The sequence below is a fragment of the Polypterus senegalus genome, unplaced genomic scaffold (genome assembly GCF_016835505.1).
Source record: "Polypterus senegalus isolate Bchr_013 unplaced genomic scaffold, ASM1683550v1 scaffold_5022, whole genome shotgun sequence".
Lineage (NCBI taxonomy): Eukaryota > Metazoa > Chordata > Cladistia > Polypteriformes > Polypteridae > Polypterus > Polypterus senegalus.
Genome location: NW_024378717.1, coordinates 1 through 27,469, shown reverse-complemented (window position 1 = coordinate 27,469; position 27,469 = coordinate 1). Strand labels below are relative to the sequence as shown.

At 42.4% G+C, this 27,469-nt stretch overlaps 1 protein-coding gene across 1 annotated transcript; it reads right to left on the bottom strand.

The window, feature by feature from the left end:
- Nucleotides 1-2,786: 2,786 nt before the first annotated feature.
- Nucleotides 2,787-27,341, bottom strand: LOC120519622 (titin-like; the record flags this gene model as incomplete). Its single annotated transcript, XM_039742556.1, has 24 exons — nt 2,787-3,122; nt 4,026-4,286; nt 4,373-4,640; nt 4,790-4,879; nt 6,487-6,670; nt 8,638-8,920; nt 9,293-9,403; nt 11,486-11,773; nt 14,668-14,958; nt 18,182-18,469; nt 18,614-18,901; nt 18,999-19,277; nt 19,380-19,658; nt 19,738-20,016; nt 20,148-20,435; nt 20,534-20,812; nt 20,919-21,200; nt 21,295-21,573; nt 24,684-24,965; nt 25,348-25,626; nt 25,925-26,212; nt 26,315-26,593; nt 26,689-26,967; nt 27,063-27,341. Coding segments are annotated over 24 exons (6,245 nt in total), but the record flags the coding sequence as incomplete, so codon positions are not given.
- Between the last annotated feature and the right edge of the window lie 128 nt (nt 27,342-27,469).

Sequence of the window (27,469 nt, the reverse complement as noted above, 5' to 3'; positions counted from 1 at the left end):
GTACAGTAAATTATTTCAAAATAATAGATATGCTAATATATGATGGAAAAAAATGTGGGCACTGAGAGCGCCTCAAGGGGATCAATTTAAGGCACGTTTCCAGGCATTCTCTCTAGCAGATGTCCTGAGAAAGTTGTTTTTAGTGTCTTCCAACAACGGCATTGTTTATAGGCACCATCATTTTGTCACTGTTGTGTCACCGATTGCTATGACAACCTTTCCCACAACCACCTGGGATTGTGCGACACACAAAGTAATTGGCACAACCATAAAAAATTTAGCACATGAACACTTGGATCAGCCAAGTTTAGGATTCAAAAACAAGAATATTTGGTGTGTGAATTTTTGGGTTTTCATCTCCTTCTGGTTAACGTAGTTCTTTTTTGTACAAAGGGCTTGATTTCCGCTGTGGAGGACTGCCGGCTTCCCATGCCGGTCCTCACCCCAGGCCGCCAGGAGGAGCAATCCCAACAGCAGGATCGTGCCCCGAGGTCCAGCAGGGCCTTATGGACTTTGTAGTGTTTATACACAGCCCTGCTGGATACCTTGGGGACCACCAGGAGTCGCTGTGGGGGGGCTTATGGGCTCTGTGATGCCCTATAACCCAGGAGTACGTCACGGTCACGTGACGGGAAGGAACGAGGTGCTCCCGGGGTGAAGAACAGGACTGTTTGCCCTGACCTGGAAGGAAAAAGGAACTGTGGTCTAATTGGACAGGAACACCTCTGGGTCAGGGGCTATAAAAGGACGGTGCCTCAGTCCAGACACTGAGCTGTGCTGGGTGGGAGAGGAGCAAAGTGTCTGGGCGAGGAGGAGAGTATTGAGTTTATTAGTTGTGGTTTATTGTGTGAGTTTAATAGTTTGGTATGAGTAGTGTGGAGGGTGCTTGGTGCACTGAGGAAAATAATAATAAAAACTATTGGACTTTTACCCGGTGTCTGGAGTTGTACCTGAGGGTTCAAGGGAGCACTAGCGCCCCCTATTGCCACACCGCTTAACGTTTTAATTTGAACGACATATCAGTTTGATTTTTTGTCTTTTATTTCCCTGGTTTGACTTCCTGACCCTTTCATTAAAAATCACAGAACATTCATCATTTGACTGGCAGCTGTCAGAAGAAGTCCTGCTTCATTAATCCTTACACTGCCGCTGAGCAAGAGCAACAAATCTTATTATTCTGCGTGGACTATTTATTCCTTGCATTAAACAGGGATTCCCTGGCTGGGACCCTAATTTATATATATATATATATATATATATATTGTTTCAATCGATTGCAACGAGTGCAGAATGGAGCTGCTAGAATCTTAACTAGGAAAAGAAAATCTGAGCACATCACCCCAGTTTTGATGTCACTACAATGGTTAGAAACAAATCCAAATCATATTATGGGATATCATCTACTGTTAAATTCTACTCCATACTTCTACATTTTTATTTTTATACTGTATTGAGGATTTGTTCTGTTCTGTGTATTGTATTGTATTGACCCCTCTTTTCTTTTTGACACCCACTGCACTCCCAACCAGCCTGGTAAGGGGGTCGGTCTCTCTTTGAACTGCCTTTCCTGAGGTTTCTCCCATTTTGTTCCCTATAAGGGTTTTTTTGGGGGTTTTTCCTTGTCTTCTTAGAGAATCAAGGCTGGGGGTCTGTCAAGAGGCAGGGCCTGTTAAAGCCCATTGTGGCACTTTTTGTGCGATTTTGGGCCAAACAAAAAATAAATTGTATTGTATTGTATTGTTACCTGTGTCATTTAGAATTGACTTTAAAATACTGCTGACGGTTTACAAAACCTTCAATAATCTGCTCCATCTTTTATTTCGGAATGTCTCACACCTTACACTCCAAATCGTAACCTTAGATCTTCAAATGAGGGTCTGCTTAGAATTCCAAGAGCTAAACTTAAAAGAAGTGGTGAGGCGGGCGGGCGGCCTTCTGCTGTTATGCACCTCAAATCTGGAATACGAGTTTACTGATAGAAATTCACCAGGCTGGTACGGTGGAGCACTTTACACAACGGCTAAAAACCAGTTATTGTAACATGGCTTTCTCATCACTTCATTTTAGTTTATTCCTGATGCTCTGTATATTCAATTAATTATTATTATTATTCATAGTAGCTCTAAAATCCATACTAACCCCTACTCTATCTTCTGTTCTTTTTCCAGTTTTCTGTGCCCTCACCACCTAATCAAAGCACCGTGATGTCCCTCCATTGATGGATGAAAGGCCAGAGGTCCACATGACCGTCATCATCAAGTTCTTCCATGTGAACCCTGAATATTATGAGGACTGATTGAGGTCTTTGATGTTAGGCAGAATGCCTAGAGGGGTCTGGGTGGTCTCGTGGCCTTGGAGCCCCTGCAGATTTTGTTTTTTGTTTTGTTTTTTCCTGTCCACCTGGCCATTGGACCTTACTTTATTCTTTGTTACTTAGTATTGCTTAATCTTATTTTTATATTTTTTCATTTCTTTCTTCATCATGTAAAGCACTTTGAGCTACATTATTTGTATCAATAAATGGTGTTTATTTTTTAAAACAGTTTCCTTATCTTGACTGAATGATAGAGAGGGGGAGCCTTGCACTGAGATCTATTGAGGAGCCTTTGTGACGTGACATGTTGGGCCTCTTGAGAAGCTTTCCTTAAGAACGACGCACTTCATCCTAGAAACTCATCGACAAAGTCCAGAGACTCTGAGCTGGTGTGACGTAATTGAAATGACATAACAAAAATATGAATATATTTATCTAACTAAGAGTGGATCCAAAAGTCAAAAACGGTCATGTTCCTTAAAAATAAAGTTGTAGGAATATTCTCAACAAAAGAATAATAAAAATGAATCTAAGTGAAAAGAAGAATGCCTGAGATTGGCCGATTTTTAACAGGTACACAGATTGCAATAATAATCACCTTCATCCTCAGCAGTGACATTGTTGATGGTCATAAAGTGGCGTCGGCCTTCAGTTCGGAAGCTGTACTTGTAACTTTCCTGGAGCTCAAAGTTGTCCTTATACCAGGAAACAATAGCGCCATCAAAGGAAACCTCACACTCGAAGGTGGCTGTTTGATTCTCGTTGACGACAATATCTTGAATGGTCTTCGTGAACTTGATTTTCTGAGCTGTAACAGACGCACAGCACGGGAGAATATTAATTTACTGCTAGTTATTTACGGAGCGCTGCCTCGATACTTCAAAGACGTGGCATCAATTTATATTTTTGCACTGCAAATTCCATATTGACAACATTGAACGTTTCCTCATTACTGACAGCTGTTAGAATTGCACACAGATCAGAAATCACAAACTCACTCCTCTATCACATAGGGATGTAGTAAAAAAAAAAGGGTGTTAAAAATCTCAGAGGATGGGTTAAAAAAAAATTAGTAAAAAATGTGAAGGTGAGTCACCAAAAGCATGATTTCATAATGATGGAATGAGGATGACGGCAAAATGATAAAAAAAGATGGAGTAGAGGAATGGCATCAAACGAATTTGCTCTATTGAGCTTACAAAAAGAAGAGTTAGTGGGGAAATAATGGAAAAAAGGAAACTCAGAGACTCACAAAAAACATGGTGAACAAAGCCAGAGAGAATTGATCAAGTAAACCATAAAGATGGTTTGAAATAAACGCACTTTCATCATTTAAGCACGAAGCTATGAGCCTCCGTAAGCAGCGTTTCCTTCCCCACATTTGCCGCTCTACCTCAGTGTCGCCGGAGTCAGTCACCCGCTCTTGGACTGCGTTCAGTTCTCCTGAGGCAATCACCAGTGACTGAAGTCACTCAGCCCTTGGACTGTGACAGGAGTCACCTACAGCTGCTACCCGGTCCTAGGCGCCCATCGGCCTTGCGTCTGACTGCAGTGTGTCCTGTCCCTGTTATAAATTACTAGACCAACTGTCCACAATTGGAAAAATATATGAAAAAATCACCAGAACAAATGGAGCTCTGGATACTAAAGTGCTAAAATCTCTCTAACCTGCAAGATTTTTGGATGGTCTTTTTTTGCTCAATATACAAACCTTCAACCAAAAGATCAGCAGAGGTTTCAAGGTTCTCATATCTGCAGCTGAACCTTCCTTGGTCTTCTGGTTTTAGGTCCTTGATTGACAGTTTCTGTATTTTACCAGCCACCTCGATTGAGTATCTTCCATCTGGCTCTATCAGTTTTCCATTTTTGAACCACTGAGTTTTTAGGTTAGGCACAGAAAACTGGCAAGTCAAAACGCACGTGTGGCCTTCCTTACCAGAAATGGTCTGCAGGTGGCGTTCCACTATGGGTTCTGTGAAACAGCAAAACATCGTCAGTAACCTGCAATTGCTAGCGCATGGGAAAGCGTAACACCATCGACAGGACCTGGAGACCTACCTATGACAATCAACTTAGCACCTGAAATGTGAGGACCACAAACCACTCTATAGTTGCCCTGATCCTCTGGCTGACAGTTGGAAATTCTCAGCAGATGCCTGTCCTCTTCAATGCGGATATCATACTTGTCGCTGGGCTCCAGTTTCTCAGTTCCTTTGTACCATGACAGCTGAATCTCTGGATAGTTGATCTTAATCTCACATTCGAATTGTGCATCTTTCTTTTTCATTACAGTCTGATCCTCGACGTCCTTGATCAAGGTGACAGGCTGTCAGAAAAAATAGGACAAGCACTATATTTTAACAAAGTTTAGAGAACACGACTAATTCTTGTTCAACAAATAATTCTTTTGTGATGGCACATGCAGTTAAAGACACTTTGTAGAATAAGACTGATAAGGACATTCCTTCATCATACCTCAGTCTGGGTCATTCGCTGCTGCAAGAATGAGACTAGATCATCGAAATCCTTTTCCTCTTCAGGGCGTCGGCCTTCATATTCAGCTCCCTGAAAAACAGATTGATACCCAATTAAAGCCTTTTGTATGGAGAGAAGGGAAGAAGAATACGTTCACAAGTGAGCAAATGGATAACCTCAGAGCAGTAACAGGGACTACTAAGGAGGTACTGAGGGATTTGGAAATCATAGAGGGAGAAGCGCAGCTCCGATTAAATAAGATGAAATCAAACAAATCACCAGGACCAGATAATATTTATCCTCGAGTTCTTAAGGAGGCTAGTGAGTACAGATATAAACCCATGAAACATATTTTTAGGAAGTTACTGCGCACTGGAGAGATTCTGAAGGACTGGAAAATGGAAAATATCATCCCATTATATAAAAAGGGTGACCAGGCAGATCCAAGCAACTACAGGCCAGTAAGCTTAACATGAAACATCACAATTAATAGAAGGAATTATTAAGGAGAAGATTGAGCAACACCTGGCAAGGACAGGACAGTCAGCACGGGTTCAGAAGAGGGAGGTCGTGTTTTACTAGCATGCTGGAATTCTATGAGAAGGTTCATAGATGGGTGCAGAATTGGCTCAGACACAGGAAGCAGAGGGTGATGGGTTGAGGAACCTCATCAGAATTAGGTGATGTTAAGAGTGGTGACCAGCAGGGGGCAGTGAGGGGGCCGCTGCTCTTTTTAATTTTTATAAATGATTTAGATGGGAGTATAACTAACAAGCTGGTTAAGTTTGCAGATGATACCAAGATAGGTGGATTAGCAGATAATTTGGAATCCGTTATATCATCACAGAATGACTTGGACAGCAGACAGGCTTGGGCAGATTTGTGGCCCGATGAAATTTAATGTCTGTAAATGTAAAGAATTACACATAGGAAGTAAAAATGTGAGGTCTGAATACACAATGGGCGGTCGGAAAATCGAGAGTCCACCTTATGAGAAGGATTTCGGAGTCGCAGTGGACTCTAAGTTATTGACTGCCCATCAGTGTTCAGAAGCAATTAAGAAGGCTAACAGAATGTCAGGTTATATAGCGCCTTGATGTGTGGAGTACAAGTCACAGGAGGTTCTGCTCAAGCTTTATAACACACTGGTGAGGCCTCATCTGGAGTACTGGGAGCAGTTTGGGTCTCCAGGCTACAAAAAGGACTTAACAGCACAAGAAAAGTTCCAGAGAAGAGCAACTAGGCTGATTCAGGGCTACAGGGGATGAGTTATGAGGAAAGATTAAAAGAGCTGAGCCTTTATAGTTTAACAAAAGAAGATTAAGAGGTGACCTGACTGAAGTGTTTAAAATGATGAAGGGAATTAGTCCAGTGGATCGAGACTTGTATTTTAAAATGAGTTCATCAAGAACACGGGCACACAGTTGGAAATTTGTTAAGGGAAAATTTCGCACAAGAATTAGGAAGTTTTTCTTTACACAAAGAACGATAGGCACTTGGAATAAGCGACCAAGTAGTGTGGTAGACAGTAAGACGTTAGGGACTTTCAAAACTCGACTTGATGTTTTTTTGGAAGAAATAAGTGGATAGGACTGGCGAGCTTTGTTGGGCTGAATGGCCTGTTCTCGTCTAGAGTGTTCTAATGTTCTGTTATTAATATACATATATATATATATATAAAAGTGTTTGGTACGCACAAATCGGTGAGTTTCTTCAGCTTTCATCTTCTTAATAAACTCGATTGCTTGGAGAAGGCCACGGTAATCTGTGATTCCATACATTCGTGCATATTTCTCATACTCTTTGGGGTCCACGTTCTTCAGAAGTTCAACAATATCAATTTGCTTATCTTCTTCTGGTTCCTTTTGCTTAGAAGGCACCCTATTGAAAAGAAAATAGAAGATCCAAATTGTAAGTGAAGCCCAAAAGTAACAAGAAGTAATGGGACTTTGAGCAGGCAGGCAAACATTAACAATCTGAAACTTGACCAGGACCTTTTACCTTTTACGGCTGGCAAGAGATTACCTTTGGTACAAGAGGAATCGTGACACTGGATAGGGAAAAGGCCCAATGATTTATAGGAATTGAAAGTACAGTATTGGGGTATCATAGGTGGTCAGAATGTCTCACCAAGCCCATTAGATAGCAGTAAGTACTGTAAGGGGTGCTGCCTAAGTATTTAACACTTTGATTGCCATCTCACATAGCTGGGGTCTGGCAGCCTTAGACCTTTCTGGGTGTATGAAATAAAATAAGAGAGCTAAAGTAGAAAACCTGTCACTGTGACTGGGTTGTTTAGGGATGAGTTGGACTTACTGCCAGAAGTACAAGGTGTCCACAAAGTCTCTTTACAATTTCAAAAAATTATTAAAAAGGCAATTGATGTGATATGTTAATCAGATTTGTCCGATGTACTCAGTCGTTATCAAAGTTTGTAATCACATTGCATTTGTGCATTTCAGGTACCCTGTTGATGAAAGAGAGGCTGTTGAAAAAAAAATCTAAGAAAATGGCTACTCCTCAAGAAAAGGCACAATGTGTATTGTGGTTTATTGAAACCAAATCGGATACACAGACTCAGCGAAACTACAGGACTAAGTATGGAAAACATCCACGTCACGTCCGTCAATTCGTGGATGGCACAAGAAGTCTATGGAGACAGGGACAGTATTGGATAAAGAAAGGAGTGGATGACAACGATATCGGAGGAAAACTGTCGATCCTGTAAGACAATCCTTTGCTCGTTCTCCTACAAAATCCATCCGTACTGCTGCCAGGCAGTTACAGCTACCACGCTCAACAGTGCACAAGGTCCTACACAAGAACTTGCGATTGTACGCTTATAAAGTGCAACTCTTACAGGCACTCGAACCAAATGAAAAACCAAGATGAAAAGAGTTTGCAGTTAACATGCTGGAACGAATGTCTGAGGATGCAACGTTCCTCACCCGAGTTTGTTTTAGTGACGAGGCAACCTTCCATGTTTCAGGGAAACTGAACATACATAATGTGAGAATCTGGGGTTCAGAAAACCCCCATGTGATGTTGTGTATCGAACAAAGATACGGGACATTAATGACCTGAAGCAAAAGATCACTGATGCCATTGCCACCATTGATGCTATGCTACAGAGAACATGGCAAGAAATCGAGCACCGCCTTGATGTGCCATGATTTGTCTGTTCATTTGTATTTTAATAAAATTTTGAAACTGTAAAGAGACTTTGTGCACACCCTGTATATTTTGTTCTGGTTGTACAGGGACCAAATAACCTGCAGCAGCTGGTTGGGTGCCCCATTCTCATGAAACAGCCCCCGTAGAACTCCATCAGGGACACAATCATACGCCTTTTCGAAGTCCACAAAACACATGTAGGCTGGTTTGGCATACTCTCATGAACTTGCTCCCTACTATTGCTACAGATCACAATGTCATCAGCAAACATCATAGTCCATGGGGACTCCTGTCTGATCTCGTCTGTCAACCTGTCCATCACCATTGCAAATGACAAAGAACAGAATAAATAAGCAAGAAATAGAACAGAAATCTATGGTGACCAAAAGCAAACAATATCAGAAAGTTCATAAAAAAATATCATGTTGCACATGTCACATAATCGTCATAATGTCGAGTCCTGCAGTCATATGCCCACCACAGCCCAAACGCATATATTTTTACAAAAATATTGTTCGATAAACCACCTCTGGAAAATGCTTTCATGAACAAAAATGGAGCACTTCTCATACATGAAGAAGCATTGGAACTGAATTTGGCTGAATAGTATCACTTCACTCATTTCATTGTCTTACTCAAGCAGTCCAGCTTTTAAAGACAAACCATCAACTTACTTTTTCAGTTTGGACCTCAGGTCTCCTTCAATGACAACCTCTTTCTTTCCCTCGACTTCAAGGTTGGTGGTACATTCAATTTCACCATGCTTGTTTGTGGCGACACATCTGTATTGACCAGAGTCTGTTCGGGTCACTTCCCTTATTTCTAGTTTTGCTTCTTGTCCTTTCTGTTCCACGACAATTCGTCCACCGTGGTTAATCTGTCTCCATTTGCCCTTCATCCACTTGACATTGGGTATTGGGTCACCTCCAACTTTGGCAAAGAAAGTTGCTGTGCCCTCTGCAATAAAAAAAGAGGTTAATGTTCAGATGCCACCCATATATTACAGAAGAGGGACCCTAATAAGCCACAGTTGAATCACACTGCTAGCTGGAGAAATGGTGAAGTCGACTTTTACAGAGATATGTTGAATAAGACAGCAGCTCTAAGGTGGCAGATCCAGGCGAGGAGGCACTTAGGGAACTCTCGCAAACGTTTCTGTGATTTGTGTCCTCTTATACTGGCCTAATAGTGCACTTTGTGTGTCATATGTCTTTTTCCTGGCTGTTGCTGGAGGTACAACAACTTTCAAGAATAACCCCATAAATGTTTCACTAGTCTCAATGTGAAGAAACAACACACTCCAGGACAAATGAAAAGAATTCCACTTACTTTCAGTGACTTTGACACTCTTGGGTTCCTCAATGAAGAACAAGTTGTCCAACTTAGTCGGCTTAGTGGCAGCTGGAGCTCCAGGTGCTGATGGTGCTGCAGCAGACTTTTCTAAAATCAGAAGATAATATTGAACTTAAAAACACACAAACAGACATGATGGACCTTCCAGAGGAATCTGAACAAGGTTCTGGATGGCACCAACTGACTAGGGCCTATTTAAATTGCTTTAAAGGCTCATTTTACTGCTGTCCACAGTTTACATAAAACATCTCTGTATTGAGGCTTTCAGTTTGTAAAAAGAGGATCAATGGTGACAAATGGCAAAGTATGAGGAGTCCATGGAAGCAAATGAGTAGCCAATGTGAGTAGATGGTGGCTACCAACATGGTCACTGCCTTCAAGTAGTTGAGTCTGGAATCAGAAGCTGAGTTTGGTATGTAAGGGGTGGTAGGTGACAGGAGAGGCTAAATAAAGAGGGTGGAAAGCAGAATGAACTGTGGTGTTTTTTAGGTGGTCAGGTGAGGAAACCATCCTGCCTGCTCAATTAAGGACTGATGTGTTGTGTACAGGGTGGTCCAGATCTAATTATGCAGATCCAGATCATCTGGATGATTTTGATTTATGCGAAGACAGATTGGCGCAAAGACGATTCTTCATGTTGTCAGTTCACACACTTCTCGATGGTCCGGGATTTTACGGGTGATTTTCTATATAACTTAATAAGTTATGGAGTAATGAAAATTGCATAATTAGATCTGGACCACCCTGTAGTCATTGTCACGCATGTGTGCTACAGAAGCGTGTGGAAGGCTCAGTTCACGAGGTAAACTGAGGAAGAAGTGAGAGTGTAATGCAGCTATTAAATTCTCTTCCTCTTCCAGCCTTGGAGTAGAGTAGGAACCCTCCAAAGATGAATGATGTCCTTTTTGGTTCACCTACAGAAGTCCCCCCCATTCCAGTTGCCCCGCTATACAGTAAAAGAAAGAGCTCAAGCAGGAGGCTCATTCCAAGGACCATGACTGTCGTAACCAGACTGCCCACAGTAGGACTTCATTAACGATCAGTGAACGTTTTGCGTTCATCTCTTTTGTGTTTGTCCCTTTTTAAATCAGCGTTGTCACTTTTAAACAGGGATCTCGTTGGGGACTCCATCACTTCACCCTGAACTGCTCTCTTTCTCCTCACAACAGACTCATTCAATTTGTTATTTATTGGTTCGATACTTTATGTATCCCATATGTCCTTCCTTTCAAAACACCACTTTACTTTGATACATTTGATCTTCTGTCAACATTTGACTTTAGTTACTTGCAGGTGGTGCTCCTTCACACTTCTCAGAGCCCCACTGTCATTGTTCCTGCTTTTCTTTGCAAATGCTTTAATAAATACATTTTACCGCTGTTCTCTACTGTCAAATATTACATTTTTGCAATTGTTAGAAAATTGATTTTTTATTTACTTTAGCATCAGTTAACCAACATTTTTTTCATAGCTATGCACCTAGCGGAGTGGTGGCTCTGAGGCAAGGGATCTTGTTGCTGGCAATTGGAAGGTTGCTGGATTGAAGCGATTCTACTCCACTAGGCCCAGGAGCAAGGCCCTGTCCTGGGTATGACGTCATCCAGCCCTACAAGCCGGTCCTCCATCTTGCAGGTAAAACTTGGCAGTTGGTGGCAGGATTGGCACTCCAGCTACTGTTCCACTCCATTTGAACTACTGGGGTGCTAAGGTGTTACCCGTTGTGTGGCCCTAATTTGGGTTCCTGAGGTGGTTTGTCATGTGGTGGGTGTATCAGTGCAGGCTCCTAATCTCGCTCTCTCTAACCACCTACTGGCCTAATGGAGAAGAAACACACATGGGACTTGTGGAGCAGGCAGTTACCAAATCTGGTGGGACCACCAGAGCATCATTGAACCTACTCACACTTACTCACTTACAGAGGGAAAGTTTACAGTCAGAAAAGAGCATCATCTAATGTCGTTTGGGTGTGGGATGAAACCCACCCAACCATATGGAGATCAAACACATGCCAGGTTGAAGAGGCACAAGATATAAAAAGAACTATCTACTCCATTCTCTTATTCTGAACTGGTGTATCGCAGTTCAAGTGATAGGTAATGGACCCCCGGATGGAACGAGAAAGATACCCAACATGCATCAGAAAGAAGGAGGGACAGAGCAATTGCATACCTTTGATTGTTATTTTGGCCTTGCTGGAATCACTTCCAACATCATTGGTGGCTTTGCACAAGTAGTCCCCTGAATCTGCTTTAGTCACCTCAGAGATCTCCAGAGTAGCCGTGTGGTTTTCAAACGTCATCCTACATTTGTTTGAAGACTTCACCTCTTTTCTGTCCTTAAGCCACTGCACCTTCATGGGATCTGATCCCTGGAAATGACACGTCAGGTGCAAGACGTCCCCTTCTGCGAGGGTCGTTGGTTGCAATGGCGAATCACATGATGGAGCCCTTTTTTGCTCTGAAATCAGAAACAATTTTTCATGTTTTTTTTTTGGAAACTGGATTGTACAATAACAATTATAATATTTTTGATCGTTCTTTCTTTTCTTGGTGAAGGAGTGGATGGGACACTCGCACAGTTTACACGCAAATATGTCAAAGTAATTTAGAGTTGACAATTGACCTGATATAATGAGTGTCATGTTAACAGAGCTGGGGGACAGTGTGGGCTTTGGGCTTCTTCTAATCACGGGTGAGCGGAGTGAGGTGGAGCCGGGTGCAAAGGAACAAAGCAGCTGGGGACACGTGGAGCCACAGACCACCTGAGCCAGCATGGATGAAGTGACCACTCAGAAAGCCAAAGGTCCTTTTTAGGGCCACTCATCAGCAGTTGGCGCCCCTCCAGCTCATTACAATATGTTGTGTATACACATCATACTTTTGAATATAGAAAACAATGATACTGGAATACGTAAAGGTTATTGACAAAACACGAGCTGTTAAAGCTACTGGAATTGATACATTTAAAACATCTCCAGCTGCAGTAACTGGTGTAAGAGCGCACTAATGAAGAGTTAATACAATGAGATCCTCAACAAATTGATGAGCTGAGTTAGTTCACTTGACTCGCTGAATTTGTGATATAATAATCGCTCTGATTCGCCACTACATCACTTGATCATAAAGGCAAAGTTTAGGATCGAGCACATGTTGTGCAAAATAGATAAATATCGGCCACTTCGCACACTAGAGGAGATGCTGGTGTACAAACTGAGTGCACTAATTAAGCGCTAGACCAGAAATTAGTGTCATGCTTGGAATGAGAACAACATGCTGCAAGGGCTTGATAAAAGGAATCAGGAGATAAGATAATATAACTCATCCCCTGTAGCCCTGAATCAGCCTCGTCGCTCTTCTCTGGACCTTCTCTTGTGCTGTTGTGTCCTTTTTGTAGGCTGGAGACCCAAACTGCACACAGGACTCCAGATGAGTCCTCACCAGTGTGTTATAAAGACTTGAGTAGAACCTCCTGTGACTTGTACTCCACACATCAAGGCGCTATATAACCTGACACTCTGTGAGCCTTCTTAATGGCTTCTGAACACTGACTGGAAGTCGATAGCGTAGAGTCCACTACGACTCCTAAATCATTCTCATAAGGTGGACTCTCGATTTTCAGACCCCATTGTGTATTCAAACCTCACATTTTTACTTCCTATGTGTAATTCTTTACATTTACTGACATTAAATTTCATCTGCCACAAATCTGCCCAAGCCTGTTTGCTGTCCAAGTCCTTCTGTGATGATGTAACGGATTACAAATTATCTGCTAATCCACCTATCTTGGTATCATCTACAAACTTAACCAGCTTGTTCCTTATATTCCTATCTAAATCATTTATATATATTAAAAATAGCAGTGGCACCCACACTGCCCCCTGCTGGCCACAACAGTCACTTAGTTCTTCACACCATCACCCTCACCTTCCTGTGTCTGAGCCAATTCTGCACCCATCTAAAAACATCACCCTGATCTCCCACTTCTTTTAGTTTGATGCCCACCCTCTCATGTGGCACCTCATCAAATGCTTTCTGAAAGTCCAGATCAATAATCTCTCCTGCTCCACTTTGGTTGTATCCTTTGGTTGCCTCCTCATAGAATTCCAGCCTGTTAGTAAAACACAACCTCCCTCTTCTGACCCCACGCTGACTGTCCTGTCCTTGCCATGTGTTGCTCACTCTTCTCCTTAATAATTCCTTCCAGTAATTTTCCTGTGATGTCCATTAAGCTTACTGGCCTGTAGTTGCTCTGATCTGCCCTGTCACTGTTTTTATATAATGGGATGATATTTGACATTTTCCAGTTTTTTAGAATCTCTCCAGTGTGCAGTGACTTCCTAAAAATATACGTCAAGGGTTTATATCTGGACTCTTAAGGAGGCTAGTGAGTAGTGAGTAGTGAACCAGAAAGTCCATCGCTATGTAACTGGGATCAAAATGGTGTGTTAACAATGCAAAGTGGGAATATTACCTGTTATACCGCAACACATTTTTAAATATGAAAAAGGGGAAAGAAATCTTGTTTTTATAGTAGCTAAGTGAGAACATTTTGAAAGCCAGTTAAATACATATGCATATACATATACATATATTATACATACTGTATATATATATATATATACATACAGTATATATACATACATACATACATATACATATATATATATATATATATATATATATATATATATATATATATATATATATATATATATATATATAGTGGAGGACTGCCGGCTTCTCATGCCGGTCCTCACCCCCAGGCCGCCAGGAGGAGCTCTCCCGACAGTAGGATCGTGCCCCGAGGTCCAGCAGGGCCTTATGGACTTTGTAGTATTTATACACAGCCCTGCTGGATACCTTGGGGCCACCAGGAGTCGCTGTGGGGGGGCTTATGGGCTCTTTTATGCCTTATGACCCGGGAGTACGTCACAGTCACGTGACAGGAAGGAATGACGTGCTCCTGGGTTGAAGTAAAGGACTGATTGCCCTGACCCGGAAGGAATAAGGAACTGTTTAGTGATGGGACAGGAACACCTCCGGGTCAGGGGCTATAAAAGGACTATGGCTCAGTCCAGACACTGAGCTGAGCTGGGAGGTAGAGGAGCGAAGTGTCAGGGCGAGGAGGAGACAGAATAGTGTTGTTGTTGTTTGATATATGAGTAGTGTGGAGTGTGCTTTGTGCACAGTATTAATAAATAATAAAAAGTCTTGGACTTGTATCCAGTGTCTAGCGTGGTACCTGAGGGTTCAAGGGAGCACTAGCACCCCCTACTGCCACTATATATATGTGCATATAAAAGCATGCAATAAGAAAGAGCCAAACTGCTACCATTCAAGAGTCCCACTGACCTGAGATGAGCACAGATACGTTGCAGGAGGCAGTCCCAGCCTCATTGGACACCGTGCACGTGTAAGAGCCCGTATCAGCACAGCTGGCCTTCTTAAGGTGCAGAAGGACCACGTTATTTCTGAATGACATGTCGTATTTGTCTGAAAAGTCAATTTCCTGGTCGTCTTTGAACCATTTCACAAGAATTGGCTGGGAACCTGCCACACGTCCTTCAAGCTTCAAGGGCTTGCCCTCGGTCTCTTCAACCGATTCAGTTGGCTTTTTAGTGAAGGTAGGAGGAACTTTGCGCTCTAGAACAAAATGAAACACAACATGAAGGTTTGGTGGAATGATCCAGATGTTTGTTATAGTTTTGCAACGCAGTGTAAAACACTTTTCTCAAGAAAGGTATGCTAGTATTGCGAGAAAATAAATAATAGAACATCCAATAAATGAATATGAAAGAGAAGGAATGAATTGAGCAGAAGATGGGGGTCACTTACACGTGGTGGTCCAGGTAGAAATTGTTTTTTAAATTGCATGCTACTGAAGAAAATTTGCAGAAAGATTTTAGGATATCAAACAGTATTGCAAATTAGTATTATGACATGCAAAGAGACTTATTTTGAGTTATAGCTAGAAAAAAATCTTAAATTACGAGACATCAACTGCACTTTAATAACCACTTTTACTCACTGGAGACATTCAAAGAAAATGGTAAAAGAAATCTCACTTTATGTCACACAGCAGCAAAAATTTTGAATTCAGAATCAACGCTCTGAGATGGGCGCCATAATAGAGCAAAGAGAATTCAAATTAAAGTTGAACGGTTCCCCTCAGACCAACCCGGTCTATTATTGCACAGAGTGGGCTTGTTTCCCTGCTGGTATGGCTGACATAGAACTGAAGAGATGATGAAGGAAATCATGGCCATAAAGTAGATGGTGGGTAAGATAAGACAAGTGCGACTGTCACATAAAGAAACTGTCAGGGAAAGAACTTCTGGAAGAGCTGGCATAAGAAATGATCAAGAGAGACCACCCAGTCATGCCAATGAATACGAGAAGACATTCCAATGAAAAGCTGCCTTTTTCATGTGAGGTAGGTGGGTTGCCACTGCATTACCATCGCTCACTTTAGAACTGTGATACAATGTAAAGGAAATCTTTTGAATATGCCTTTTATGATGGGATACACAATGAACAAGAAATTTAATAAGCAGGAGGGGTAGCACAGGATTGTAATGGGGTAAGACCCAAGAATTCTCAATGGAAAAGAAGGAGACTGGTTTTGGTGACAACACAAATGGAATGGCAAGGCTGTGGTGGTAAATCCTATTAATATTTGGAGGGTGCTTTGGAAGGTCTACAGACATGGTCACAATGAAAACAGAGAGGAAGCCTAACTGTGTGATTTGGAAAGAAATGGGCAACAGCAGCGACGCCAGGGAGCAGGTCACTTAGTAGACAACAGAAGCCCCGAATTCATCTCCTGAACGACAAGTGACCTGATGGAAGGGCCATCAAGAGGCTAAAAACGTCAGAATGCATAACGGTCTTCACGCGTTTAGGTATGCCAGCATTTTATTTCAATTTTTCATTTTGCCTTGCCAATATTGAGTTAAAGCCAAACGCCTACACATAAGACTGGAAATGGTCCCTCACTATGACGCCTATTTGATCCAAGGGGTCTTGTTTTTTATTTTTTATATCGTGATATCTTTCACTTGGATGTTATAGATGGCATTGAGTAAGTAAAGCTGGAAAAAAATATTAGTCTGTGTGTTTACATTTAAGGCCGTAAAGCAACAAAAAATGGGAATATTTCCAAGGGGAGGATTCTTTTCTATATCCACTGTGAATGCATACACATACAATACTCGCCAGACGCTCTAGGTCTCCCTCCTTTCATCGATCCCATACAGAGATCATTCTGGATTGAAAAATGATTGAGCTCAGAAGCGCAACGCAAGATTAAAAGAACCAGCTGAGCCTCTGCACACTCTGGGTGCCTAGACTTGTAGCAAGAAGAGCTGCTGTCCATCCAGGTTGTAATGTTATGAGTCGTCACACTCCGTTGTTCTGTTCTTCTGCTATTGGCACATTAAGAAGTGTCATTTAGAGAATGTAATTCTATATGCTGAGTGAATAAACGTATGAACACACTTCTGTGTTTCCTTTCTGGTGTCTAGAAATAAGAGACTGGAGCACTTTAACCACAGACAGCGACCACAAGGGGAGCTGCTTAGTGCAGTTGCCTCTTCATGACTGGCTGGGAAGCGTGAATTAATAGGGCAGTGGTCCTCAATCTGTGGGGCAGACCCCCTAGGGTGGCGCAAAGTAACAAAAAGGGGGGCACGAAGATGTGAAAAAAAGAAAACAAGAATCAAAAATATGAAAAATCCATCTATTGAAACCAAAACAAAGGAACTTCAACTACATTCGGATACTAGAAAAATAAATATAGAGTTAGATAAATGTCGATAAAACTTAAGTAGGTATAATAAAATATGCATCTATGATATATCATTAATTAAAAAAGAACAAATTGGTATTAAAAAAATGTTAGTGGGGTGCGAAACATGGGTCGCAAATACGTAAAGGTTGAGAAACGCTGGGATAGGGTAAGAGGCAAAGGTTTAGCGATACTCAGATCCACATAGAAAGTCTTAAGGTAAAAACAGGGTCACCGTCCGACTCTTCCACAACAAAACGGCTGGCCATCTGTGAATTATCATCTCAATGAACAATCTTTGCCAAAATAATTGTGTGAATCAAACTGAAATAACTCCGTTTAGTGAGTTTACCCTAATTTACGTGTCCATGTGTGGAAAATATAGTTGGAAACTTTTGCACATGTCTGTACTCGGTAAAGAGTAAAAATACAGTCAATCAAAATAATTAAAAAAGTTTCAATTCTATTATTCTGTTATAGGTGAACTAAAAAACATTTTTAAAAACTAACTATGTTGGGAATTCTGTTAGGAGGGTTTTGTAAAGAATTCAGTCAGTCAGTCATTGTCTAATACAGGGTTACAGGGGTCTGCTGGAGCCAATCCCAGCCAGCACAGGGCAGGAACAAACCCCGGGCAGGGCGCCAACCCACCACAGGGCACACACTAGGGACAATATAGGATCGCCAATGCACCTAACCTGCATGTCTTTGCGTTGATTTCCTCCCACAGTCCAAACACGGGGAGAATCGTGAAAACTCCACGCAGGGAGGACCCAAGAAGCGAACCCGAGTCTCATAACTGAGAGGCAGCAGAGAGGCTAACTCATAACTCATAAGTCTCATAACTGAGAGGCTAAATTCTAACTTTTGATAATGAGCCCCATAATCAGTCAAAGATGAAGCAGAAATTCCATAAATGTGTGTTGGCAAGTAAACAAAGAAACATCACAGATTAGTACTGAGACTGAGATTTAAAATGAAAGAAGAAGAGGCTTCATGCTTTACTGCTGGGAAAAAAAAATATAAAAAGAAGACAACGAATTACTGGAATTTGGTTTGCAAGAATCCGAGATGAAATACCTTTGACCACCACCTGGGCCGTACAAGAGTCCTTCCCCTTATCGTTGCTAGCATGACATGTGTATTGGCCCGAATCTCCTTTATCGGCCTTAAGAATAATCAGCTTGGGGGCGTCATCAGCTAATCCGATTCTGTAATTTCCTCCTGTTCGGATGTCTTTGTTGTCCTTTGACCATGTGACTTTCATCGGTGCCGTGCCAGTCACATGACAGGTAAGTTCAATCACGTCTCCCACGGCCACCTCCACCGGAGAGAGCTTTCTGTCAAAGACGGGAGCAAACTTGGGCTCTAAAATTGAAATGGAAGAGTAATGAATGACTTAGGATGAAACACAAAGCAGACACGTCATGATTGCAAGAAAATTATCAAAGAATCGTGTGAAAGAAATGTAAAGAAACAAAAAGTGACATGAATGCACAAACTGAGACCAACCTTGAAGTCCGAGCTTGGCTCGACAAGAAGCACTTCCGATAGCATTGGAAGCTTCACAGGTGTATTCACCAGAATGCGACTTATCGGTGCAAGCAATTTCTAAAACTGCAGTGTTATCTGCAAACGATGTGATGAAATCGGCTTGTCCCTTTAAAGATTTCCCATCCTTATACCAAGAAACCTCAATCGGGGATGTCCCAGAAATCTGACACTCAAACACAATGGGATTACCCACAATGGCTTGCATGCTCGTGAGTTTCCGCGTGAAGGTGGGTGGGGTTTTGGCATCTGTAACAGAACAGCGCAATTAAAGACTGACTAAGCAAAAAAAAACAAAAACACAAAGAGCAAAGCTTAAACTGATCACAAAGAGCCGCGGGGTCACCTTGCACATTCAAGGAGGTGCTTGTAGATGCTGCCCCAATACGGTTTTCAGCTTTGCATGTGAACTCCCCGATGTCATTTTTGGACACTTTGTTCAGTTTCAGAGCTGCAATGTTATTCATAAACTCCATTCTGCAGTTCACAGTGGCCCGTAGGATGGTATCTCCTTTATACCAGGACACCTTGATGTCAGGGGTTCCCGCAACTTGACATTTCAGACAGACAGAGTCTCCTACTGTCACGTCCATGGGCTGTAAGCTCTGCACAAAATACGGGGGCTCTAAAGTACAATAGAAACGTGGGGGTTAGATTCCAGCCCAAAGCAGACAGCGAAAAGAAAAGCAAGCAGCCCTTCCATTGCAAATCATTAAAGAGCACCAACCAAGTATGGACACTCCCGCCTGGCACGTGTCCCGTCCTGCTTCGTTTGTCACCTCACAAGTGTATCTGCCACCATCCTCTTTGCGGCAGTCCAGGATCTCCAGAATGCAGGAGTTTTCCGTGGTGGTTATGATAAACTTGTCCGAAGCACTGATCTCGGTGCCATCCTTCATCCATTGGACTAGAATTTCAGGGGTGCCCGAATAAGTGCACTCAAGAAACAGGGATTTGCCCACCTCGACGCTCGACTCTTTAAGTTTCTTCTGGAATTTTGCTGGCTCTGATAAAACAGCACAAATATCAATTAGGACACTTCTCTTTGTGGAAGGAGGGCACAGTTGCGTCTTTTTGACACCAACCTTTCACAAAGAGACTTGTGGAGCACACATCCTTGCCGGCGTCATTAGTGATTTCGCACGTGTACTCGCCAGATCGGGACGAGTCAACGTTAATCATTTCCAGAGAAGCTGTTGTGCCTAGCAGGAGAACGGCACTGTTTCGTCCCGTTACTATCTCGCTGCTGCCTTTAAACCATTTCAGTTTGAGCGGAGGGGTTCCGCTAACCGTGGCAACAAATGTGACGTTCGAGCCTGGCAGAGCTTCAAGAGCGTCTGGCCTCTTCACAAAAGAGGGGGGCTCTAAACACATCAAGGAAGAAGGAGGACAGAAGACAAAAGAAAAGAATATTTAGGCCCCAGAGGAGCAAGAGTGTGAGATCGCAAAAAAGACTTGGGTCCATCTCTGGCTCAAGATGGGTTTTTTTACTGACCTTTGACTGTCAAAGTGGCAGCACATTCATCTGCTCCCGCCGTGTTAGATGCCTGGCATTTATACTTTCCAGCGTCAGACACCTCAAGATTGTTAATTTGCAAAGAACATGTGTTCTCGGTGTATGCTATTTGGTATTTCTCTCCATCTGTGATCTCATCGCCATCAAAGAACCATTCGACTGTTAGAGGAGTGGACCCTGAAACTTTGCATTCCATCTGGGCGGAGGCACCTAAGATGGCCTGCGTCTCTTTTAATTTTCTTGTGAACGATGGAGGGATAATTTTATCTGTTGGAGAAACGGCATGACATTTACCCATTTTTATCTTGGTTACATCATTGGCTAATAAATGTGAAGTGAAGAAAACAGGGAAAGTAAGAACAAACCGAAAACAGTGACCGTTGTCGTGCAACTGCTAGCACCAACATCGTTCTTGACCTCAAACGTGTACTCGCCAGTGTCGCCCTTCTCAGCAGACAAAAACTTAAGTGCGGCCACATTCTTGACCAGGGTGATCTTATACTTTCGGCCAGAGACAAGTTCTTTGCCGTCCTTAAACCATTTCGCTTTCAGCTCCGGAGTGCCAACAACCGTGCACTCTAATGAGGCTGCGTCTCCTGCCGTCACACTCACAGGGGCTGGTTTTTCTACGATGGCTGCGGGTTCTGTAAAGTAAGGCAGAGTACAGTTGGTGGTTTGAGTAAGATACGCAAGAGCAGCGAAGAAGAACTGCGGAAGAGGACAGCCCGGCAAAGACGTCTCTGTACTGACCTAGAACTGACAACGTGGCCATGCACTCTTGCATTCCTGCATCGTTTTTAATCTGACAGACATATTTGCCACTATTGACTGGCTCCGCGTTGCTGATTTTCAGAGTGACAACATTATTTTCAAATGATATGTTGGTATTTTCACTGTCTCGGATCACGTCTTCCTTGTCTTTGACCCACGACACACTAATTGGCTGTGAGCCTTTTATTGTTGCGGTCAGAGTGACCTCGTCTCCCACCACAGTTGTCGTGTTGGTCAGTTTCTTCACAAAGACTGGGGGTTCTGAAGAAGTTAAGAGATCATAAAGGTTAAAGAAATAAAGAGTCACCACAAGAGAACATTTCATAAGGAAGACCATGCCTGTGGATTTACTAACCTTTGAGCTTCACCACACCAGTGCAGGTGTCGCTGCCGACGTTGTTTGCTGCAGTGCACACATACTCTCCCATATCGGAGGCTTCCAAATTTAAAATATGGAGGGTGGCACTGTAGCCCTCGTGTGTCACCTTGTATTTCCTACTGTCCTTGATCTGTCTTTTGTCTTTATACCAGGTGATCTGAAAGGGTGGTGAACCTGAGAGCTCACATTCAAGACTCAAATCTTTGCCTCTCATGCCTTCCACTGGTTCTGGGATTTTGACGAACACAGGGGGCTCTACAAGAGGGAAGATGAATAATTACCGTTACTCCCTGTGTCTGTTCACTTGTGTGACACCATTCCTAACAGTTTCTGTTTACCTGAATAGTGTTTGGAGGGGACTCCCCCCCTAAGGCGCTCACTAGAAATGTACAAGTGCTTTGAATACTGCCTTTCCTGTTGAGCTTTTCATCATTTCTAGGTGCAAATTTCAGCATTTCCAGGGCTTTGCATAAAGGTGATAATGACAGGACGATGCACGAGGCTCACTGATGGAAAAACACTGCGGCTTCAGATTATAGTCCAATGGTCATTTTGTTCGTGCTTTCAGACTATTTAAATTGTTTATAGTCGTTACTAGGCCTCAGAAAACCCGTGGAGACTTCTGACGTTAAAGAATTCCATGTTGCATTCATTTTTGGTTTTGATTTGATTTTAAATTTGATCTCCCTCATTGCCATATTGTTTTAGTATGGGCACTGCCATCATTGGTTTGAACATAAGAAATCTGTCATTTGTTTGTTTAGGTAAAAGCTACGATGTCCCCATATCTAGGGTTAATTTGAATTTTTACAACGTTTAGAATGTATTTTCATCTCCTGGTATTTTTTTTATTGCCCTTGTGACCTGAAATTATTTACCAGCTTTGGTAGGAGACCAAAAATCACAACCTTTACTAAAATTTGAACCAGAGTGATCCAAACCTTTCATTTGAAAATCTCCACTGTTGATGTGCCATAAAAATGTGTTGATGTGATTAAGTCGAATACATTGTTTGAATGAAATCACTTTGATGAATGAATCAGCTGAAAAATGAAAGGGCCTCTAAAAGAGAAAGTGCGGCGTTTTGTCAAGATCAGGGAACAGAATTATTTGCTTGATTACGCGAGTGCAGATTCTCTCCAGCAAATAAGACTGTTGGCAATGTAAGCCACATTTCCAGTTTTGTCACATAATAAGTTCTCCGGAGTCCATCAAGAAAAATATTTTAAACAATAAAACAAGCAAAGGGAAATCCCTGTCACTTTTTGTCCATTTCCTTCGGTTAGGGGGGTCTCTCCACAAGGTTGCACATATCAGACCCAACCTTTTTCTCAGGATCTTTCAATGCCTCATGACCAGCAGTACAATGAGAGGACATCTTCACTAGGTGCCCGAGGCAGTAGCAGTTCCATTCTGTGGTCCTCCCAGACTGCTCTCATGGACAGTAACCTCTACAACCCTAAATAACAGGGGTCTCCAACCTTTTTTCCCCTGAGAGCTACTTTTACAAAGTTAAAATGGCCGACAGCTACTCCTGTTTTCTAATGTTTATTCTCATCGCTTATTTCAACCCAAAATAACTGAATGCCTGAACATTTACAAAATGTTGGTGTCCACAACTCACATTTTACATTAAAACATCACAAAAAAATATTGAGTTCACCTGCAAGTCCATTTTGTATGTCTGTATGTATTTTCTAGTGTCTCTCACGCTATTGAATTAAAACATGAATGCTGTCAAAACAGAACAATGCAATTCCAAATCCACCGATCTGACTTCTTCATTTGTCACTGTGTCACTTTAGTCACAGGTCCAGTCGCATGTGTGATGTGTTGTTTAGTGAGTCAGATGACTGGCACTGAGGTGTATGGTGGAGTGGAGCCCCCTTAGGTTCAGTCATTTCAATGTCCGTCTGTCAGTCGTGTTCTGCACTTTGACTTCATGACATTCATGTCAGACTCTCAGAGGTATGGAGACCCAAACAAAGCGGACATTTTCAGAGCTGCTTGGTGAAGATTCTTCGAGTTATCTGGTTATCTGTTAAGCTCCAGAAATGTTGTTGAGACTTTAACTGCACATTATTTTGAAGGTTTACTAATATATAAAATATAAAACCCAACGTCTGTATGTCTGTCCACTTTTCACAAGAAAACTACTTCACGAATTTAGATCGGGTTTTTTCTCTAATTTGCTTGAACATTCCGGTTGATTTTGCGACTTCTCTCATTTCACTATGTGTCAGAGTTCGCGTGCAGGTAACGATTTATTTGTATGAATCTGAGAAACACGCAGCAGACTGAGGGGAGGGGAGGGGCCTTCCTCACTCACTCGCCATCTTCGGGGCGTCTTCCTTAACTCCGCTTAGCTAGCGAACGAGAGAACAACTGAATTCAACTTTGTTTGATATTTAAAATAAACTGTTACTTCGGTCCTGATGAGTTTGAGTCAGGATATTCTCTTAAGTGTCTGCCACGTTGAAAAGAGAGATTGCAGTTCAGATCGTGGATCGTGATGTGATTTTTTAGAAAGGTCGCCTACCCCTAATTTCCTAATTTGACTAATCAAGTTTTCAAATGTATGTAGGATTCATTAATCCTTTGGTGAGCTACTTGGAAAGGGGTTGCGAGCTACCGGGCTCGTGAGCGACGTGTTGGAGACCCCTGCTATATAAGAACCTAAATTGGACAATCGTTCCTTAAATCGGCGGTTCTCAACCTGTGAGGTGCGCCTAACAAAAAAAGGGACGTGAAGATATGAAAAAAAGAAAACAAAAATATGAAAAATCCATCTATTGAAACCAAAACAAATTAACTAAAACTACATTCTGATACTAGAACAAAAAATCTAGAGTTAGATAAAAAGTTAAGTAGGTATAATAAAACTTGTAGCGGTGTATCGGCAGCAAAAAATATCGGAATACATTTTATTAGGGTTTCAAAAAAACGTGAGGGGGGCGCAATTAAAACTGTTATGAAAACTCGGGTCGCGAATAATTAAAGGTTGAGAAACGTTGCCTTAAATGTCATTCTTTCTGGCCACTATCAAAGCTTACGGCCATAGCTGAGAATGGAAATATTGTACATCAATTTGTCCAAGGACACAGTCCGTGCTTTCCCAGCATTACCCAGTTTAACATCCATCCGTCCATCCATTATCTAACCCGCTATATCCTAACTACAGGGTCACGGGGGTCTGCTGGAGCCAATCCCAGCCAACACAGGGCGCAAGACAGGAAACAAACCCCGGGCAGGGCGCCGACCCACCACAGCCCAGTTTAACAGCATGATTCAAAACTAAACAAGCATCTAAAAAAACAATCTGTTAAAAACTGAAAAGAAAGGAAGAAAGAAACATGGCTTCTAACCTTTGACTATAAGTGCTGTGCTACAGCTCAGGGTCCCGGCCTCATTCTGCGCTTCACAGATGTAGTCACCGCTGTCTTCAACGCTGGTGTTTTCAATCTCAAGAACAGCCACAGAATCCACAAAAGACATCCTGTGCCTTTCGTCTTCACTTAATTTCGTGTCCTTTTTGAACCAAGAAATTCGGATTTCCGGAGACCCGGTGACTTTGCATTCAAAGTGGGCTGCGTTGGAGCATTTCACCACTTTGGAGGGCTCAAGTTTCTTTACAAACGTGGGAGGCTCTGAGAAATGAAGACAGCAAGAGAAGTGTCATAAAAGAAAGAGCATCAACATGTCCTGACTTAACTAACTAACAAACAAAGGTGAAAGATTTAACATTGTCTTGATTTTTTTTTAAAGATTAAGAGGATCCTGTAAAAGAAAAGTTAGTGAGAAGAATGTAATAGGATCACTTAATAATAATTCTTTGCATTTCTATAGCGCTTTTCTCACTACTCAAAGCGCTCAGCAGTTGCAGGTTAAGGCCTTGCTCAAAGGCCCAACAGAGCAGAGTCCCTACTGGCAATTCGAACCAACAACCTTCCGATTGCCAGTGCAGATCCCTAACCCCTCCGCCACCTTACAGGTGAAGATATGAAAGAAAAAGAAAGAAACTGTGCAAACCTTTGACAAATAACTGCGTCACACAGCTGATTGTGCCAGCGTCATTGCTAACTTGGCACGTGTATACTCCACTGTCGGAAACATCAACAGAGAAAAGGTCTAAATAGCACGACGACCCTTCAAGTCCAACAAAACACGTTGGTCCGGTTATTATTTCACGGTCATCTTTCAACCATTTTACAGTAAAGGGGGGCGTTCCTTTAAAAGTACTCTTAAAATGCACAGCAGCCCCCGGGAGAACTCGTTGGTCTTCTGGTTTCGTTATAAAGCTTGGTGGTTCTAAAAAATGTGTTAAGAAAACAAAATATCAAGAGGTTAGAAGTTAACAAGATTTTACAGTAAGAAAGAAAGAGTAGTTCACCATTTCCAAGAAGAAGACATTAAGATGGTGGCCCACCAGTATCCCCATTTCATTTACTCCGCGATTCCACTTCAGTTAAAGCCAATTAAGGGTGCGGGGACTGGAATGTGGGCGTGTACTTACAGATTGACCACGCCCCTTTCATGCCCAGCTTAAGAGCCACCTCGTTAAGAAATAAAGATAAGTCCACGTGATTGGACAGAAAGATCAGCTGACCTTTAACCATTAAGGTACCACTGCAATCGGAAGTTCCGGCAGTGTTGGCCAGTTTACAGGTGTAAGTTCCGGCGTCATCCACTTCGATGTCGCGAATCTCCAAGGACACGGTGTTGTCTTGATAGGTAGTGTGGCACTTTGAGATGCCAGCTACGCTGCTGCCATCCTTATACCAGTCCACGTGGATTGGAAGAGAGCCAGAAATTTTGCACTCCATTCGGACGAAAGATCCTAAAACCTGCTGCACGTCGGCAAGCTTTTTGATGAACGATGGAGGAATTACTTGCTCTGTGCAATACAAAAAAAAAAATGAGAGCACTCTTTTCAGCCTTAAGAAACAACCAAGAGATTAACATGCGCAATGTGAAGGAAACAAAGACGAGCACCAACCTAGAACGGTCAGATATGCCTTACAAGTGCTGCTTCCAATGTCATTGCAAACTTCAAAGGAATACTCGCCCATGTCATCTTTGTGGGCTGACTGAATCTTCAAGCTGGCTACGTTGTTAACAAAGCTGATTTTATACTGTCTGCTCGGAAAGAGTTCTTTATTATCCTTAAACCACCTCACTTTCAATTCAGGAGTGCCCACCACAGTACACTCCAGGCTGATCGGGTCACCTGCTGTCACGCTCATCGCTTTGAACTTTTCTGTGATCTCAGCAGGTTCTGCAGATGCAAGATCAAGGCAAGAATCAGCAAGGGAATGGCTGGGAACCCTTTACCCTCCAAGACCACCCCAAGAACCCAATTGCAGCACCAACCTTTCACTACTAATGTGGCAAAGCACTTGTCAGTTCCTGCCTCGTTTATGGCCTGGCAGGTGTACCTTCCGCTATGAGAGGCTTCAGCGTATCCGATTTTCAGTGTTGCCACATTGTTCTCAAATTTCATTTCAGTATTAGCCCCCTCTGAGAGCCAGTCTTCGTCTTTCTGCCATCTTACTGACAAGGGGGGCGATCCGGTTACAGTACACTGAAACAATGCATAGTGTCCCACCACTGTGACAAGGTTTTCTATTTTCTGGATAAAAGATGGCGGCTCTGTTTGTAAAAAAATATTAAGAATGAATGTATATGGGCAAAGTAAAAGCAGGACAATATAGATGGGCAAAGGTAATTTTTACAAAGTGACCAACCTTTAGTTGTGAGCTTACACTTGGAAGTGCAACTGCCCACATCGTTGGTAACAGTGCACTGGTACTCGCCAACGTCTAGAGCATCGCATTTTGAAATGTGGAAGCTAATGGCTCCATTTTCATCCTTAAAAGTGTGTCTCTTACTGCTCCACATTTCTTTAGCATCCTTATACCAGGTGATTTTAAAGGGTGCCGTTCCAGTAACTTCACACTGTAGTACAACATCTGAGCCCTTAACCACCTCAAGAGACCGCAAATCACGTACAACCACCGGAGGCTCTGAAATGTGCAATAATGATGATAGAATGAACACAGGGGAACAACCTGTCTGATCACTGCAAAGACTGGGAGCGTAGAGCTAGACGTTCTGATTTTCAGGATGTTTCTGGTCTCACCCTCGTGTCATT